This window comes from Pyxicephalus adspersus, chromosome W (genome assembly GCF_032062135.1).
Source record: "Pyxicephalus adspersus chromosome W, UCB_Pads_2.0, whole genome shotgun sequence".
In the NCBI taxonomy this organism is placed as follows: Eukaryota; Metazoa; Chordata; class Amphibia; order Anura; family Pyxicephalidae; genus Pyxicephalus; species Pyxicephalus adspersus.
The window spans coordinates 11789115-11806868 of record NC_092870.1 but is presented as its reverse complement, the minus strand read 5'-3'; the positions used below and the strand labels follow the sequence as shown (position 1 = coordinate 11806868).

General features: G+C 39.2%; 1 protein-coding gene across 5 annotated transcripts in view; it reads left to right on the top strand.

Annotated features, from left to right (window-relative positions):
• Positions 1-16444, top strand: part of LOC140342916 (methyl-CpG-binding protein 2-like) — a 47189-nt gene extending 30745 nt beyond the window's left edge. For 3 of the 5 annotated variants that reach the window (XM_072429294.1, XM_072429293.1, XM_072429297.1), the window contains exons 2-3: positions 9833-10174; positions 13916-16444. In XM_072429294.1, coding sequence (XP_072285395.1) covers positions 10077-10174; positions 13916-14918 — 1101 coding nt within the window. In that variant the 5' untranslated portion in view covers positions 9833-10076 and the 3' untranslated portion in view covers positions 14919-16444. Of the gene's footprint in view, positions 1-6499; positions 6684-9832; positions 10175-10384; positions 10518-13915 lie in introns of those variants that run through there. The other 2 variants (XM_072429295.1, XM_072429296.1) reach the window with 2 other exon arrangements.
• The last annotated feature ends 1310 nt before the right edge of the window (positions 16445-17754 follow it).

Below are 17754 nucleotides of genomic sequence, written 5' to 3'. Positions count from 1 at the left end.
TATTAGTCTGTCATTTGCAATCCCTATTTAATGTACAGCGCTGCGTAATATGTTGGCGCTATATAAATCCTGTTTAATAATAATAAAATTCACCATTCCTGTACCAAGGAGCAGAAACTACAATATACAATGTATCCTGTCAGTTATAGGGGGCCACTAACCTTTTTTGTACTCCAATAACTCTGCAATAATACTTCCAGAGGAATGCAATTCATGTGACAGATGGCCAAGGGGTACATGTTCTTACTCCTACATCTTCAGGTCCCTATATATCCCCGTTCCCGAGAAATTAGGATTCACACAAATATGTGTGATGGTTGCACGGTATGATGGGTATCATACTTATCCCACATTGTATTATACCTACAGCTCCCCTTTCAGGAGAAATTGGGATTCAAAGAACATAAGCGGACATTTATATGTGACAGGGCACCATGGAATGGTAGCAGTGATAACATTTTAGTCTGGGGGGGGTTACTGTTAAAGAGAAATTAGGCTTCACAAAAGGTAAGTGGCCAGCTATGTGAAACAAGGTAGCACAGTATGACAGGTATAGTTTTTCTTTTTTGTGATTGTGCCGTAGTGATAAAATTTTAGGGGGAGTTAGCCACAAGTGCCCCACTTGCTTTTACATTTTCCTTTTATCACAGGTTTGTAAAGAGTAAGAGGGTTCATTCCCCATTCAAAGGAATTGGGGTTTATAAAGTGTAAGGGGATAGCTATGTCTGGCAGGGTAGCATGATATGATTGTTATAAAATTTTATTGGGGGGGGGGGGGGGCATTTCCTACTGGCTCCCACATTTCCAGTTGCCAACATACCTCTGTTCCAGAGAAATTGAGGATCACAGAAGGTTAATGGCCCACCAGCCGCTCAGTCTATCACACAGCAGCATCTGCAGATTTGACTCCAGGTGGCAGTGAGCGGTACTCTCCCTAGGCAGGGTTCCATGGCATGGGGATGGGGTAACCTCACCGCCAGTCTGAACGCAGTCTTAAAGTTTTGTGGACGAGCAAGTATGTATTTGGGGCACCACAGCACAGAGCAAGTTGACAGTACCCTAATGCTCATTGCATGGAAGTGGAACCCGGGGGTCCCTAACATGCAAACTCAATTTTAGGACCAAGCTCTTGAAATAGCCCCCCCTTAATGTGACAATATCCCTAATTGTTAATTAGGATTTTATGCGTGTGACCCTGTATCTGGCAATTTGTTATGTTTAGGGTGAAATTTGGTTTAGTAACAGCTCTCGGGGTCCCCTGTGTACCCTGAAAATATCACATTTCTATGACACTCAGTGTAGGAGATATGAAGGTTTATACATGGGTATAATGACAGCAGCATGCACACAGCCCTCATGCTGCTGCTGCACAGGCATGTAAGATTATCTCACAGTACAAGGTGGGCAGGGAGCCTCTCTCCTGGTAGACTGATCTCATAGATACATAGAAGATACATGCGCCCCATCCCCTGCAAGACAACGAGCAGGGACAGCAGAGAGGGAATCATCAGAGGGCCGGAAGTGGCCTGCAGGCCGTAGGTTGGGCACCCCTGCCTTAGGGGATATATTTTATAAACGTTTTCACAGAATTGATAAATCTTTCAGGATTCACACAATGGGCCTGATTTATTAAAGCTTTCCATGACTGATGATTTTAGCCAATCATAGGAGAATCTGGGTAATCCAGAAAACCTGGTACAGATCTGGTCCGGGACTGAACATTTGCCAACTAATAGCGAATGATTTTTAGTAAATCCATTCCATATTTTCTAGATCACCCAGGTTCTCCCATGATAGTCTATCTTATCAAATCTTGGAGAGTTTTTATAAATCAGGCCTAATGTGTAAATCTTTGAAAGTTGTGTTGTATTGCTAGGTGTAAGTGACACTGACTGGGACTCGGCCCAGGGACCCCAAACTGACAACACAGTATCTGATTTATCTACACAGATACCTATCCTGTGATCTGTGTTACATGCACTTGCAGAAATAGATAAAAGCTATTAGGCTAACAAGAAAATTTATTGCAGCACACACTACATATATATTTTAAACACAATGTTTCCATATGATTATCATGCAGAACATACCGTATTTTTTGCCATATAAGACGCACTTTTTCTTCCCCAAAACTTAGGGGGAAAAGTTAGTGCGTCCTATACGACAAATGTGTTAAAAAAAAATAATTAAAATATTATACTCACCCGATCCTGCGTGTGTTTCTAAACTTTTTTTCTAGATTTTCCTCCTTTAAAATTGGGTGCGTCTTATATTCCGGAGCGTCTTATACGGCGAAAAATACGGTAGTTCTCCCTAGCACGTTTTTGGGGGGCTGGCTGCCGTGCCGCTTCCGCGCAGCTCTTATCAGCAGCTGTGAACGGACAACAGAGAGGCTGCTCGCTCCAATCTCAGCTGATAAGAGCCGGGCAGTGTGAGAAGAGCACAGCTATGATGGGATCGGGACACAGGCTGTCGCTCCCCCATTCTTTAGCTGTGCTGAGTCTTCTATTGAAAAACAAAAACATTGTATAACAATGTATCCGCCCAGTGGGAGTGTGTAATGACGTAATCGGATCAGTCTGTGTGTAAATGCTGCATGTCAAGAATTGGGGATCAGAATTGTAAAAACTTGTGAAAATACAACATTGGGGTACCTGTTTCAAAAGCAAGTGCGCCTAAGAGTCCTTAATTGAAAATGCAAATTGGGGGGGCCCCTGAGGCCACTTACATGGGTAGGAGCATTGGGATGGGGCCCCTAAACTCATAGGTGCACTTTCTTTTGAAACAGCAACCCAAAGTTTTTAAATTTGTGATCCCCATATTTTGAAATTCATGAAATTAAAAGAAAGAAATTTTGTTTTTTACTGGCTGAGAGTCCCCAGTGTACCCTAAAAATTTAAAGTAATTACAACCAACAATTTACGAGTCCTGAAAGATTGAACACAGCGAGTTGTTATGTTGCAGAACATGACAAGCAGATTTACACACACAGCTCTCACACTGCGGTTGGGTACATTTCAAAGGAACTTTTTGTTTTGTCCATAGAATATGGGCAGTGATGAAGGGGAGTGGGGGGGCACTGGCTGTGTCCTGCCCTCATCTGCTATCACATGCATGATGCTCTTCAAGCATAACCACATTTTAAAATTATATAAAGGGGTGACATTGATTTTTCATAATAGAAAAATGTTTTTTTTTTTTGTTTTTAATTTTTTGGGGAAGACCCCCTCTGCTTCCATCTTTACTGCCATGGTGGTAAAGACTGCAGGGTAAATCTGCACCCTCCTGAGGTATTTGTGTCACATTCCCAGGTGGCTCTGGGCTGCTCCTTCTGTGCATGCCCGATATTAAGAAAGTATCAGGGGCTTTCCTATAATGTAAAAAAAAAAAAAGTGCTCAATCTCACACATGCCCAATAAGACAAGCACTGGATGGAAGGTGAACATCGGAAAGAAGAGGGAAGCTGAGCAAGCGTGGGACTCAGTTTGTGATCGTGAGATTTTTTTTTTTTTTTTTTTACAAAAGTTTTGTGTTATCTAGATATAGAGCTAGGAGGTGACATCTGAAGTTAGGCTGAATTCACATTGGCAGTGAGGTTGCATTTCCTGCGTTTACCCCTCACTTTCCTCTCGCCAGGAACCACTGCTTCTTGAAAAACTGCTAGGCCTGAAAAGCCCCAGGACTTACCCCTGGTTACTAAACCTAGGTGCCTCGCACTTACCGCCTGTTACCAAACCCAAGTGCCCAGCAGTCACCACCGGTTACCAATCCCATGTGCCCAGCAGTTACCACCGGTGGCCAAGTAGTCACTCAGGAGGGGTAAATGGCACAGTTTTTTACTGCTAATGTGAACTAAGCCTAACTTGTTATACCACATTCATCACAATATTGCACTACTACAAGGGATTACACAATTAAAACATGGAACACTAGACAGTTGGATTAAAATACACAGCACTGGACTGTGGGGGCATAATATAAAATAAAAAATGGAAAAATTGTACATTCTAACAAGCCAGGGTTTAGAAAGTTGGAACTAAGTATAGGGGGTAGGTAGAACACTGACACAATAATAGTTTATTGCATACCCATGGCATAAATAACTAGGAGCACTAAATTTGCCATGTCTTGCCCCGCCCACTTTTTTACCGCCTGTCACCTGTCTTATCAATGGCATTAGCCATATCAACGACATCAAACTTTTATTATTATTATATAGCTTTAGCATTACTAATATCTATTTTTTACCTGTAAAACTCACTTAGATTGGGTCTACATGAACTGTTTTAAAATTGCATATAAACGTTCCTACGACGTGTATATGCGTTTTTATGCACGTTTACAAGCGTTTTAAAGGTTAACTTTAAAACGCTAAAAAACTTTTATAAACGCCTAAGACGCGTTTCACCGCAAATTGCCGCGATTTTACATAAGCGTTTATAAAAGGTTTACTTTTAACCCTTTCAGGGAATGAGTACAGGGGTACATAAAACCCCTTACTCATTCCCTGAAAGGGTTAAAATATGTGTAGAACATTGGACAAGGCTTTAATTTTAAAGTATTTTATTGGGGTGGTGGAGATCTGGGAGTCTCCTTATTAAAGGGGGCTTCCAGATTCCAAAGACCTGCTAAAAACGTTTATAAAAGCGCCCATTGTTTTCGATGGAAGCTTTCATAAATAGCCTAAAAACGCTTGTAAAAGCCTCCATTACGTTTAATGGGAGCGTTTTCCTGCGTTTTAATTTTTTAAACGTTTAAGATAAAGCTCATAAACGTGCCTGAAGGAAACGTCCTGGTGTAGATTAGCCCATTGGAATGTATGGGGACTTCAAACATGGGCTTTAAAAGCCTCAGGTTAAACGCTGGGGAAACAGTCCATGTAGACTAAGCCTTAGTAGTGTACATGCTGCAGCTGTAAACATGCTGTGACCTCTGACCCAGTTCCACAGTTCTCTTGGTATTTTTGCCTGTTAAACAAAAACTTATGACACCCAGAACTCTGGTTGTCAGCATATCTGACACTATCTTCTGACAGAACTTCACTGTCAGCAGTCTGCTCCCTGATCAATTCACCATAAAAATGAGATCAGTGAAGTTTTACTTGTAACAGGTTTGCATCAGCCTGCTGCAGCATTTTGTATTCCATTTTAGGATTTTTTGAGATGTCCATTAATCACTCTTTATACACACAATCGTTTATGGTCCAGCCATGTCACATTGGTATCAAATGTGTGAATCCTAAAACATTTATAAATTATTTTTTCAACTTGACTCCCTTGTTGTTACCAGGAAAGTTTATGTACAAGGGTGTTAAGGCAATAAACTGCAACTTTATTTTTCACAATCTAATGCCTACCATCCTATGTCATTAACACAGTCTAAAGCAAATTAACCTAATTGCATATTTTTGGAATGTGGGAGAAAACTGGAGTGCCTTGAGGAAACGCACGTATATACAGGGAGAATGTACAAACGCCTTCCAGATGGTGTCCTGTCCGAATTTCAAACCTGTGACCCAGCACTGCAAAGGCAAGAGTGCCAGCCACTGAGCCAACTGTGCTGCTGTATATATAATAATATAATACAGTGGTATCTTGGTATAAGTCCTTAATCCGTTCCAGATCCTTGGACTTATACCAAACAGGATTTGTACCAAACAAATTTTTCCCATAAGAAATACAAGTAAAATTAATAATCTGTTCCCATGAAAAAAATCCTACTGGTATTAGCATATTATACATTGATGGGGCTGTATAAAATAATTTAAACACACATTTTAACCCCCTTCAGGGAATGAGTAAGGGGTTTTATGTACCCCTGTACTCATTCCCCAGGGTGGGGTGGTGGAGATCTGGGAGTCTCCTTATTAAAGGGGGCTTCCAGATTCCAAAGTCCTGCTAAAAATGTTTATAAAAGCCCCCATTGTTTTCGATGGAAGCTTTCATAAATAGCCTAAAAACGCTTGTAAAAGCCTCCATTACGTTTAATGGGAGCGTTTTCCTGCGTTTATACTAAAATACATAAATACAAAAGCAATTAGATGAAATAAATGAAAATTTAACCTCACTTTACATTACTGAGAAGAGACGAGTGCCTACTAGGATGGTGCTGAGAAGGGAGGAGGAGATGTTATGTATTTTACAGAGAGTTATAGCGCGGGTTGTTCACTGAATGGTGGCAACTGACCTACTGACGCACGTGGACAGTTGTGGCTTTGTCTCGAGAGAGGTAAATAAGTGTAGTGCCCAGTGTTATGACTCATTTTGACCCATACAAGTTCTAGCACAAAGGTTGTATACTAAGCTAGGTTTTTTATGTCCAAACAGGACTTTTACCAAGTTGGACTTCCAAACTAGTTTACTAGTTGGAATTCCAAAGCAGACTTATACAGAGGTACCACTGTATATAATTTATTTCATAGACCTAATGGCGCCTTTATTGACCAAAATCTTTGTGTTTTTTTTTTTTTTCATTATTCTCCTTTTCCCTCTTTTATAATCAGCAGTGAACACTTGGGACACCTTTCGGCTCTCATTCCCAGCTTTCGCCTTACTATTACCTCCCTCGCACAGGTGGGTTACATAATTCCAGCCTATCCAGGCCAGGCCAATCAAGATGGCGGAAGATCACAAAGAGGAAGCAAAGAAAGGTTATGGCTAGGTCCTGAGAGGGAACGATGACAGGTGAGTAATGCAGGGTTAAGTCCCACTTTAACACCAGCCTCCTTATATTGTGTGGGTTCCCTTTGTGCCACTAAAACAACTGATCAGCCTGGATTCCAAAAGACCTCTCAAGCTGTCCTGAGGTCAAAATACCTCCACCTAAGCTGTTTTATTTTCTCCATAGTATGTCCTGCTGCCATCTTTTTCTCAGGTGAATGGTGAGATCCAAATAAAAAAAAAGGTGAAGAAGTCTTCCGTCAATAAATAAAGAATTTAGCAAGCACACAAAAATAAAAAATTGCAAGCAAGTTCACAAAGTAAAAAAGAAACCTTATGAAGAAGTAACCTAATTGATGATAGGGATCAGTGCTTGAGAGAATATGATGGTCTTTTCTCTACCAATACCCTCAAGACTAACTTTTTATACCATTGACATACATTGGACATAGGTTATATGATGCTTGCTTACTACTATACATACTTAAACAGGTAATGCTTAAATATAGCTTTACTCTACTACTAAGTGTTGAAACATATAAGGAGTGGAAAGAGAGTAATCTGTTCTTTCTCATTGACCTCTGACCCCTTGGAAACAAGGGCCCTAGGTTCCTATGCAGAAATAGAGATACCTTACGTTCTTACATAGATAGCAATGTTAAAAAAAGCATCAGCCCTCCACCTATCTCTCCATTAATACATACACACATTCTCTATATATTTAATATAAAATATAATTTTAACACCTAGACTAAAATACATTCCAGGTTTGCTGGATCACCAGGCTCTCATGATAGTCTATCATCTCCAGTCTTGGAGAGCTTTGACAAATCAGGCCCAATAAGTTTAATATAGACATAATCCAAATGCATTCTGTTATTTGCTATTATTTATTTTGACACTGCAAAAACATTACATTTCATCATTGTAATGGTATTCTGGTTACTTTAATATTCGTATTTAGTCTTACCATTTTTTTTACTCCAGTTACAGGGGTTATGACAAACTAGAACACTGCCAGTGCTGCTTATGTTATTTGCACTAATACAGTATATTAGGACCTATTTGCACCATGTGGTGTGTTGGCATGCACACTTTAACACTTGCATGCACGTGCATGCTAATGCACTAAAAAGGAGCATTATTTCTAGCAATGGATGTCCCTAGTCAAGGTGTGTTGTATTGTCATTCGGTAAAATAAATGGTACTTCACCACATAAATGCTGCTCGGCAGCACACATCTTTTTGACATGGTTACATAGTAAAAAACTGAAAAGGGATCTGGCATCAAGGTATACCCTAGGTGCTTAACCTCCCTAGCGGTTCATTTCTGTTCGGTTTTATATGTCTAGAAGCGGTACATTGTTTTTCATAAACATTTATTTTACAGTATATTAGTATACTGTACAATAATGTTTGAAACACAAAATCATGTCAAAATAATAAATTAAAAAAATGTATATTTTTAAATAAATATTATACTCATACTAATATTATACTGTAAAATAAATGTTCATGAAATACAATGTACTGATTTTACACATAAGTCCAATGTATTGCATTCAATACAGTTATTTTGTATTGAATGCAATACAAATGGATTTTGAATCTCCCGCCCGCCGGCAACGTACACACGCACCAACGTCGCCGGGAACTCCCTGGTGACTCGTTGTGTGCAGAAGATGCCGGAGGAAGAAGCAAGAAGACAGAGATCGCGGCGATGGACGACGCGGGACAGCGGCAGATCAGGTAAGGCTGTATTTACTATTACTTCCCATAGGTTTACCTATCCCGAGTGTGACTCTGGGATACCGCTTTCAGCAACTTTTCTCTACCCCGAGTCACACTCTGCGTTACCGCTAGGAAGGTTAAATGACTAAACTCTGACATAGTTGCAGAGTAAGTCAGGTTGAAAAAAGACATAAGTCCATCAAGTTCAAACACTAGGGAAATAAACATATCCCAGATATAAAACCCTATGGACATAGTTGGTCCAAAGGAAGGCAAAAAAAACTCTGGTACAACTTGCTGCAAGAGGGGAAAATAATTCCTTCCTGATTCCATGAGGCAACCGGATGTTCCCTGGATCAACAGTCTGTTGTCTTTACTTTAAAGTTTTAATCCCCAGTTATATTCTGTGCTTCTAGAAAACATCCAGATTTTTCTAAAGCAATCTATAATAGTTGCTGAAACTACTTCCTGAGGGAGCCGATTTCACATTTTCACAGACCTTATCCGGAGTTTAAACTTCCCTTTCTACAGAAGCAAAGAGTGCCCTCTTATCCTTTGTAACAATCTTGAAGTGTAACAATCTTGAAATAGTTGGGAAGAGAGTTCTCTATATGGACCATTTATATTTTTATACAGGGTGATCATATCCTCCCCCCCCCCTTAAACGTCTCTTCTCAAGGGAGAATAGATTTTGTTTAGCTAATCTCTCTTTATAGCGGAGTTCCTCTCTGCACTCTCTCCAATTCCACAATATCCTTTGTGAACTGATGCCCAAAACTGGACTGCATATTCCAGATGTGGTGTGACCAATGCTTTGTACAGGGGCAGGATTATGTCTCCATCTCTGCAGTCTATTCCTCTTTTATTACAAGAAAGTACTTTCTTAGCTTTAGATATTGCAGCTTGGCATTGCATGCTGTTATTAAGTCTATGATCTACCAGAACCCCCGGATCCTTTTCCATTTCTGACTCCCCCAAAATGTATTCCCCCATAGACAGTATGAAGCATGCATGTTAGCCCCCAAGTGCTTAATTTTACATTCCTCAATAATAAATATAATTTGCAATTTACATTTGCAATTTACAAGGAGGGGAATGCTCTGTGTTTTCAACAATTGGGCTTTAGGGGTCACTGAGAGATGTTCTACCATAAAGGCTTTCAGGACCAATAACCTTGAATGTCTGGACAGATCATAGTAAATGTAAAATGGTGCCTGGGTTAGCAATAGCAGGACATTCTGTGTACAAACGAGTAAGCTTATTCACAAATTTGGGTGATATCAATCTTATGTGCTTGTATGGCCATAGGGTCAGCTTTAAAAAAACAAAGTTTAGAAATCCACTAATTTTCTGTTTTTATTGTGTTTCTCAGAATTGGGATTCTATCTTAAAATACATTTGTAATATTCTTTTCTTTTTTTTTTTTTTTTCCTCGACCCAAGGGAAGAAAAATCAGAAGATTTAGACCAGAAAAACAAACCAACAAAACTCAGGAAAGTTAAAAAGGACAAAAACAATGACGGAAAGCTATCTGAAGAAGCCCATCCATCAACACAGCAGTCAGAAAAATACACCAAAGCACGGAAAGCTAAAGAACCTGAAAGCACAGTGGCTGCTGCATCTGCTGTCCCTGAAGCTTCTGCCTTCCCTAAGCAAAGACGGTCAGTTATTAGGGATAGAGGACCTATGTACGATGATCCATCTCTTCCTGAAGGCTGGACAAGAAAGCTCAAGCAGAGGAAGTCAGGTCGCTCAGCTGGAAAATATGATGTTTATTTGATCAAGTAAGTGAGTAATTTATCATTTTTATTGTGGGCTTCATCTTTTACAGTAAATAATAAAACGGAGGAAAAAGAAAAAATTCAAATTATAAGTTCACTCATACATTGTCTTCCCCTTCAGAGCTAATCTAGCCCATTCTTCTTGGATGCTGTTTTAAAGAGAAACCAGGGCCATCCCCTTTGTTTATTTACATAATACTGGCATATCTTTAGGTTACTTTCTGCGCCTGTGCAGTATCTTCTCATAAGATGTTTTGGGAAACTCTGGAAATGGACCTGTAGAAACCTATGGAAAGCTTCTGCCAATGGCAAGGGAACTGAAGATCTGCAGAGGCTGTGATTCTCAGTAAGTATGCATTGGAGAGGTGGAGGGTGGGCTACTTATTGCCTCCACAACGCTAAAAGTGTAATTTATCTGTATGTTATATGAACTGAAAACCAGAAGGTATAATACAATTAACTTATCTGACTGTCCCTATGTTGTAAATTGCTCTGTGCACTAAATTGCCTGATCTCGTTTTCCTAAATCTTTAACTGTCCCAGTGTCTAGTGCCTTTTCCCGAAACAAGACTCAATTGGACTGTCAATTGGAATATTTAAAGCCTTGGGATTGCTATCCTTATCCTGTGTAAGCTTTGTGTTGGAGCTTACACGAGGTTAATAATGCCATCCTCAAAAAAAATATTGTTTGAGCCCTGTTAATTGCCAAACACTGCTGCTGGAATCTGTGGCTGCTATGAGGGAACCCTTGGCAATAGTGTGTTATAAAGAGGTTCAGTTACCATGTCATGAAAAAAATTGCTCAAAACTTTGATTTACAACCCCCCCCCCCCCCCTTTCAACCACTTAACCCCCCTAGAGGTAATCCCTAGTCTGACTCGGGGTCGATTTTACTTGCAAAAAGCAGTAATCCCAAGTCAGACTTGGGGTACCTAAAAACAGGTTAAAAACCCACTTACCTTATTCCATCGCTGTCCCCCAGCATCCTGCTGGTCCCCGCAGGTCCAGGGGACACGTCTGCCTCCTCTGATCTCCAGCCGCGAAGTGCATATTCGATCTACGGGGTTTCCTGGTGACGTTGGTACATGCGTCGGTGCAGCAGGAATTTCAAATTATTTTGTATTAAATTGTATTGTAATTTAAAGTTTAATATTAAATTTAATAAATATCAATGAGCTAATTACAGCCTACAATGAAAAATACATTTCAATGCAAATAATTGTACTGCTTTTTGCATGGAAATTTGGAAGGAATTAGACCGCTAGGGAGGTAACTTCATATTAACTGGTAAATATGCAGATAAAATAGTTATTTTTGTGATCTACCAGAGGATTTGTACAGCCAGCCTTGTGGTTTACCTTCCTGCACTATTAGGGTGGAGACTATCGCTCTCATCAGTATTAATACATATGTTTATTTAGCAAGGATATGATTCAGGAAGCAGCAATTCTGAATGACAAAAATATCTTTTTGGCTGCACAGAATTACCAATCCTGGTAAAACAGTAAACATATAGGTGTTTTGACTGTGTGTTTACTGGTTTAACTTCAGCGGTGTGAATAAAAGAAAAAATGAGAGTGCACGCACTTCTGCATTTGCTGCAAATAGTGACTCCTTGAATGATTGCGGCTACTGCTTGCAGTCATTATTCAATAAAACTCAAAAATGCAGCAGCTTACAGGAGCTTCTACAGTTAGACCGTACAAGGAGGGCAAAAAATTTTTTTTTTTTGTATTACATTGTTGGCTTAAAGTATAACTAAACCCAGCTGATACCCGCCTGTTTTTATTCTGTCGCTTTTCTGCATTCCAATCTTCAACCACTTGATTAGCCGGGCTGAGGGACATTTGACAACTGGGCGGCAATATTCCTTGTCCCTTTCTGCAATACACACCTACCTGATCAGCAATTTTTAAAATGGAACTTTAGTTCCACTTCAAGTAACTTAAAGAAGATTAGGACACAGGATTAGATACTGGCAAACAAAAGCCTATAGGCCAGGCCATGATAACGCCTCTCACTACCAGCTTTCCTCAATTTTCTAACTTTTTTTTTCTTCTTTTTTCTCTCTCCAGTTGGCCAACAAATTGAAGTTTTGTTACTATTCAACAAAGCATTTTGTTTTACTTTCTGAAGTAATCACCCTCCTCTTTTACAGCTACCTCTTTAAGGTCAGGTCTGTATACATGGGAACTATTCAATAAGTATAGAGCCCAGAGCGATACCAGAGTTTGCCCTGTGCTTTGCTCTTAGGAGCCACATTTTGTGAGTAGCTGTACCAGGCTTGCCAGGCCAGCCAACCTGATAATCACTGAATTGTTCACCACACTTTTTCCAAGGGCTCTACTACCATTTAGGCCAGTATTCTAGGAAGCCTGCAATGAGTTTTACACTGGGGCAGAAACAGAACCATAGCAGTGCTCTGTCTGCCAGTCTCTGTTTGCACAAGCTTGGTATCTTGGGCCTTTATTTTTTCTCCCAAATATTTTCCTGTGCATTTCGCTTTTCTTCTACTCTAGGGTCTTGTCTTCCCTGGGTACTTTCCATCCAACCATCTGCGTAGTTGGAGGATTAGTCTTGCCCCTAGCCCTTTACCTAGAAATGTTGGTCATTCCTTTTTATGCCTGGCAGACTAAAGGGAGACCATTCAGACTATAGGAACATTTACTCAAAAATTACTAGTTTTTATGTCTCAACTAGGGACCACCTCTGACTTACAATCATGCTTGGCTACATGACCTGAATCACCAGTGTGTTCTATATTGAACACCTTAATAGGCCAATATACTAATAAAAAAAAGTAAGGGGTGTGCAATGTACATGGGGGCAGTAGTAAATATTGCATACAGTCCAGAACGTAAAGTGTAGGTTACCAACTCTAATGGGAACGCAGAACCTTCTGGGATACCCATGTCACGCATCCCAGGAGGCTTCTGGCTGCTCCTTCTGCACATGCCTGATCTCGGGCATGCACAGAAAGGTTTTTCATTTTTTGTGTAATGGAACAAAAATGCCAATGCCAATCTCGCACATGCGCTGTTGGATCCCCACCTAAACGAGGACAGGAGGAAGTAAAGTGTGATATCCCCGACCACCCCCACCCCCACCCCACCTTTTTAATAGAATGATGTACTGCTGTTGGCTGTACCACTATTGTACCTTTTTTTTTATTAAAATTATTATTAATTATTTATTATTAATATTATTTACTCTTGCATTGCTTTTGGTAAAAATCATGGCAAACAGTAAAATAAAAGATTTGAAAAAATTAAGCTGGGTCTTCATGTTGGCCATTTATTTTAAGATTGAAAAGGGATCATTTAAATCAGAAATCAGCTGGGGATATCTTAAAGAGCTCAAATATGTTTCAAAATAAAATGTGAAAGAGCTCATTTAGAGAAAATGACAGTCTGTTAATTTGAAAGGGCTGCCTAACACCCCAAATGCACAGGAAAAGGTGGGGACGTTGGGATGCTGTTAATAGATGATTGTACGACATTACACAAACGCATAGCATAAATGGGCATTAAAAGGTACAGTAGGGGGTTTAGGCAGCTTATTCCCCCCTGTACAGCAATATTTCCTCCACAACTAACTCCCTTATGATTTTTAGCTTGAAATGTTTATCTTTAATGATAAATATCGTACTGTAGCTTGCTAAAGTTTAATGCTGTTATGAAAGGTTCACACTGCTTATTATGCTTTGTGTGTTAATCTTTTTTTTTTTTTTTTTTTTTTTTACAGCCCAAGTGGAAAAGCTTTTCGGTCCAAAGTTGAGCTAATAGCATACTTCCAAAAAGTAGGGGACACATCCCTCGACCCCAATGATTTTGATTTCACTGTAACTGGTAGAGGAAGTCCCTCTAGAAGGGAGCAGAGGCAGTGGAAAAAACCCAAGGCTCCAAAACCTACTGGCATTGGCCGAGGAAGAGGGAGACCAAAAGGAAGCGGGAAGGCAAAGCAGACGGTCAAGCTAGAGGGTGTTCAGGTTAAGAAAGTAGTTGAAAAGACCCCAGGAAAGCTTCTGGTCAAAATGCCTTTATCTGGAAAAGAAGAACATGATGCTACCACATCAGAACAGGTCCTTGTCATTAGGCGTCCAGGCCGAAAAAGAAAATTAGAAACTGACCCATTGACGGTTAAGAAAAAATGGGGCCGCAAGCCGGGCATTGCAAGTGCTGCGGGTGCCGTAGCAGCTGATGGCGCAAAGAAAAAAGCAAACAAAGAGTCCTCCATTAAGCCCCTCTTAGAGACTGTATTGCCAATAAAGAAACGTAAGACACGGGAAACTGTGAGTCTGGAGGTTAAAGACACTGAGACCCCGACGATTCCATCTTTTGTGACTGAAAAAAGCTCAAAAGTACAGAAAACTGCAAAAAGCCCAGAAGGCAAGAGTAAAGAAAGTAGCCTGAAAAGCAGGAGCACTTTGCCCAAAAAGGAACAGCAGCATCACCACCACCACCATCATCACCACCACTACCCCGAATCCAAGGCATCCACAACTAGCCTTGATCCAGAGACTTCAAAGGACAGTGTAAGTGCCCAGGAGCCACAGGACGTGAGTGTAAAAATTTGCAAAGAGGACAAAGTACCTGAGAGCGACGGTTGTACACAGGAGCCGTCTAAGACTCAGCCTGCAGATAAGTGCAGAAACCGAGAAGAAGGTGAACGAAAAGACATAGTACAACGGGCGAGCAGGGAGGAACCTATTGACATCAGAACACCAGTGACCAAAAGAATTACCTGACTTTAAGAAGTGTAAAAAGAAAAAAACTCTTCCCCTTGTGGGTAGGGCTCTGACAACTATAAAGAAAAGTCTATTTTTCCTACTCTTGCTTGGATTCGTAGCTTCAGGGTGGGAGTAAATGTCAGTTGTGGATTTTTTTTACCAATACCAACGAGCACAGCAAATCAGGGGTGAAGACTTCTAGCAGAGACAGAAGCAGCTTTGCACTGTTTATTTTTATACTAGATAGGCTCCTTTGAACATGGCTTACTCTGCATCATACTACTGACCAAGGTGGACTGTCTCTTTAACTTTTTAGGTATGGCAACTTAAGTTTTTGCTTCTGTTTAGCACACGCCAGTCTCCATGCCATCTGTAGTGGCGTTCGTTTTGCTGCAGATCAAAGTCTTGCACGGTTACTTTACCTGTGGTAATATGTAATATAAATATAAAAAAGTATGCAGTTTGATTTAGACCAAACCACAGTATTTGCAAATGATTGTGTCCCATGGACTGAGCCGGAGTATACATAAGCCCTTTAGCCTTTTAAAAAGTGTACTATACCTTCCATTTATACATTTAGATCTTTACCAGACACTATTCTAATTCTCCCTTTTAGTTTTCAGTGGCAGCTGGCATATTTTTAAAAGTTATGTATATATTTTTGTTATTCTTGTGACTTCAGTACATGATTAGTTATATAACTTAAGGGGGAATTTAAACGTTATGTTGTGTGAACCTTTGAGTATTTAATTGAATATTTACTGTTTGAAATATTTTTTTTAATAAATGTCCCCAGCTTCCTAAAAACATATAATTGGTGATTTGGTCTATAAATTGCTGGCAGATTGGCAATAAGTTATTTTCTCCGGAGAGTGACTGTGAGAAGGGATTTTAAGAGACCTAAATATACTTGTTGTAGTTAGTGGTACTTTAATTTGTCAGGTTGGCTTGCGTATAGAACTGTCAGTAACGATTGTGAAGATACATGTAGAAAACCTCCAAAAGTTTATCAGAAAAGGAGACGTTTTATGAACATATAGGGGGTGATAAATTAGTACCCATAATAGACTTCCTGACAAGTAAACTTATGAAAGAACACAAAGAAACCTCCTAACAGCCTGAGATGGCAGATTTCCGTGACATAAGGACACTGTATATAGTAGATTCCAAAAGTCGGAGATGACAACCAATAACAATGTGTTTATTTGATGAAGAAGAAAAATGTGCAATACACATTTTTAATGTAATTTTTTCTAACATGTAATTTTTCACCAATTGCAAATCAACAAAAGTTTATTTTATGTTATACAACTGGTCACTAGTTTAAAAAGTCAAATCAAGGAAGAAAATTGTATCTAGGAATTAGCAACAGTTTACAATTATAGGAAAAATTGATACTGAATGTTCTTCCATCTCATTGTAGTACAAGTAGCTGTTCTGGATTATTAATGCTAATTGCTCTGCTTCTGCCACCCACCCCCACCCCTTCCCCCAAAGAAGAAAAAAAACGAAATGTGAAATAAATTATTTTGCAATTTAAATAATTTTGTAGATCTATTTAGTTGGACACTTTTTTTTGTTTCTTTCTTTTTTCATTTACTTTGTGGTTTTAATAAGGCCTTTCTATTAGAAATAATTTCTGCCAAGGATATAATGCAAAATTAACAACTCTGAGCGCCTCAAAATTTTCCAGGATTCTAGTAGTCATTTTAGTTTTCTTTTTTTCTTTTTTTTGAGAATGTACAGAATCTTGGAATAAATGTTTGCATAAATTTTACATTAGTATTAATATAATGTTTCCAGTGCCCACCTATTAGAGATATTCACAGGGATAATTAGCATTTTACCTAGCTAATAGGGTTCACTTACTCACCTGAACTCACAAATAATGCATCCATGCTCAAGTTTCTCTTTAAAGAGCTTTGGGAAGAATTCAGACTGTACAGTAGAAGGAAGTGAGGTAGAGCGATGGCATATAAAGCTTGCCATTGGCTGTTGTAATTTATTAATTACTGTTGATCAATGGCAATCACGGTAGTCCTCTTTTGGGACCCAAGTAAAATTTCAGAATGTAAACCAGGTTGGTTTCCAAAGATTTTGCACTTCCATACAAGTACCCCAGGTTAAATGTAAGGTTCCACTGTCAGCAGAATCCCATCACTAGCAGTTTAAGCAATGCCTAGAAGTTTGTAGAAGCGGTTCTTCAGCAATAGATGTAAGAGTGTCATTTCTCTGTTAAGTGAATGTGAGTTTTTTTTTTTTGCTAAAATGTAACATGAAGGCCTTTTGTATTAGTTTTTATCTATTTGTGAGGACGTTGTGAGTTTGCATGATTTTTACTTCAAAGATGTGCAGAACTCCTAGTAGCTGTTGTATCTGTTGAATATGAATAATATCTACATAAATATGAATATTATATAACCATATCCATACATATTATTTCTGCAAATGAAGGTTCATACACAAATATTAGGAAGTCACAAGTTTATTAGTGAACAAGTTGGAAAAATATTCATCAGTATTGTGAGATATATTTTTAGGAACTAAAATCAACAAAGAATAAAAGTAAAAGAAAAATAATGGTTGTTAGTACACCAACCCCTGGAACTCCAAAACCGTATATTAACACAATAGTTGTGATTATGTCTAATGACATAGACATATACACAACACAATACAAATACATTAGGAAATATGGTATAGCTACCTGTTTATGATGTTAAAGGGTACCCCAGGATCAATATTCTTTCTTCCTATTTCCCTAACAACTTAACTTGCATAATTACATTTTAGCTGTCTCTGCTTAACTTGGCTTTCTTACATCTTCTGACTCTTTAGGCTTCTTTGCCTATTT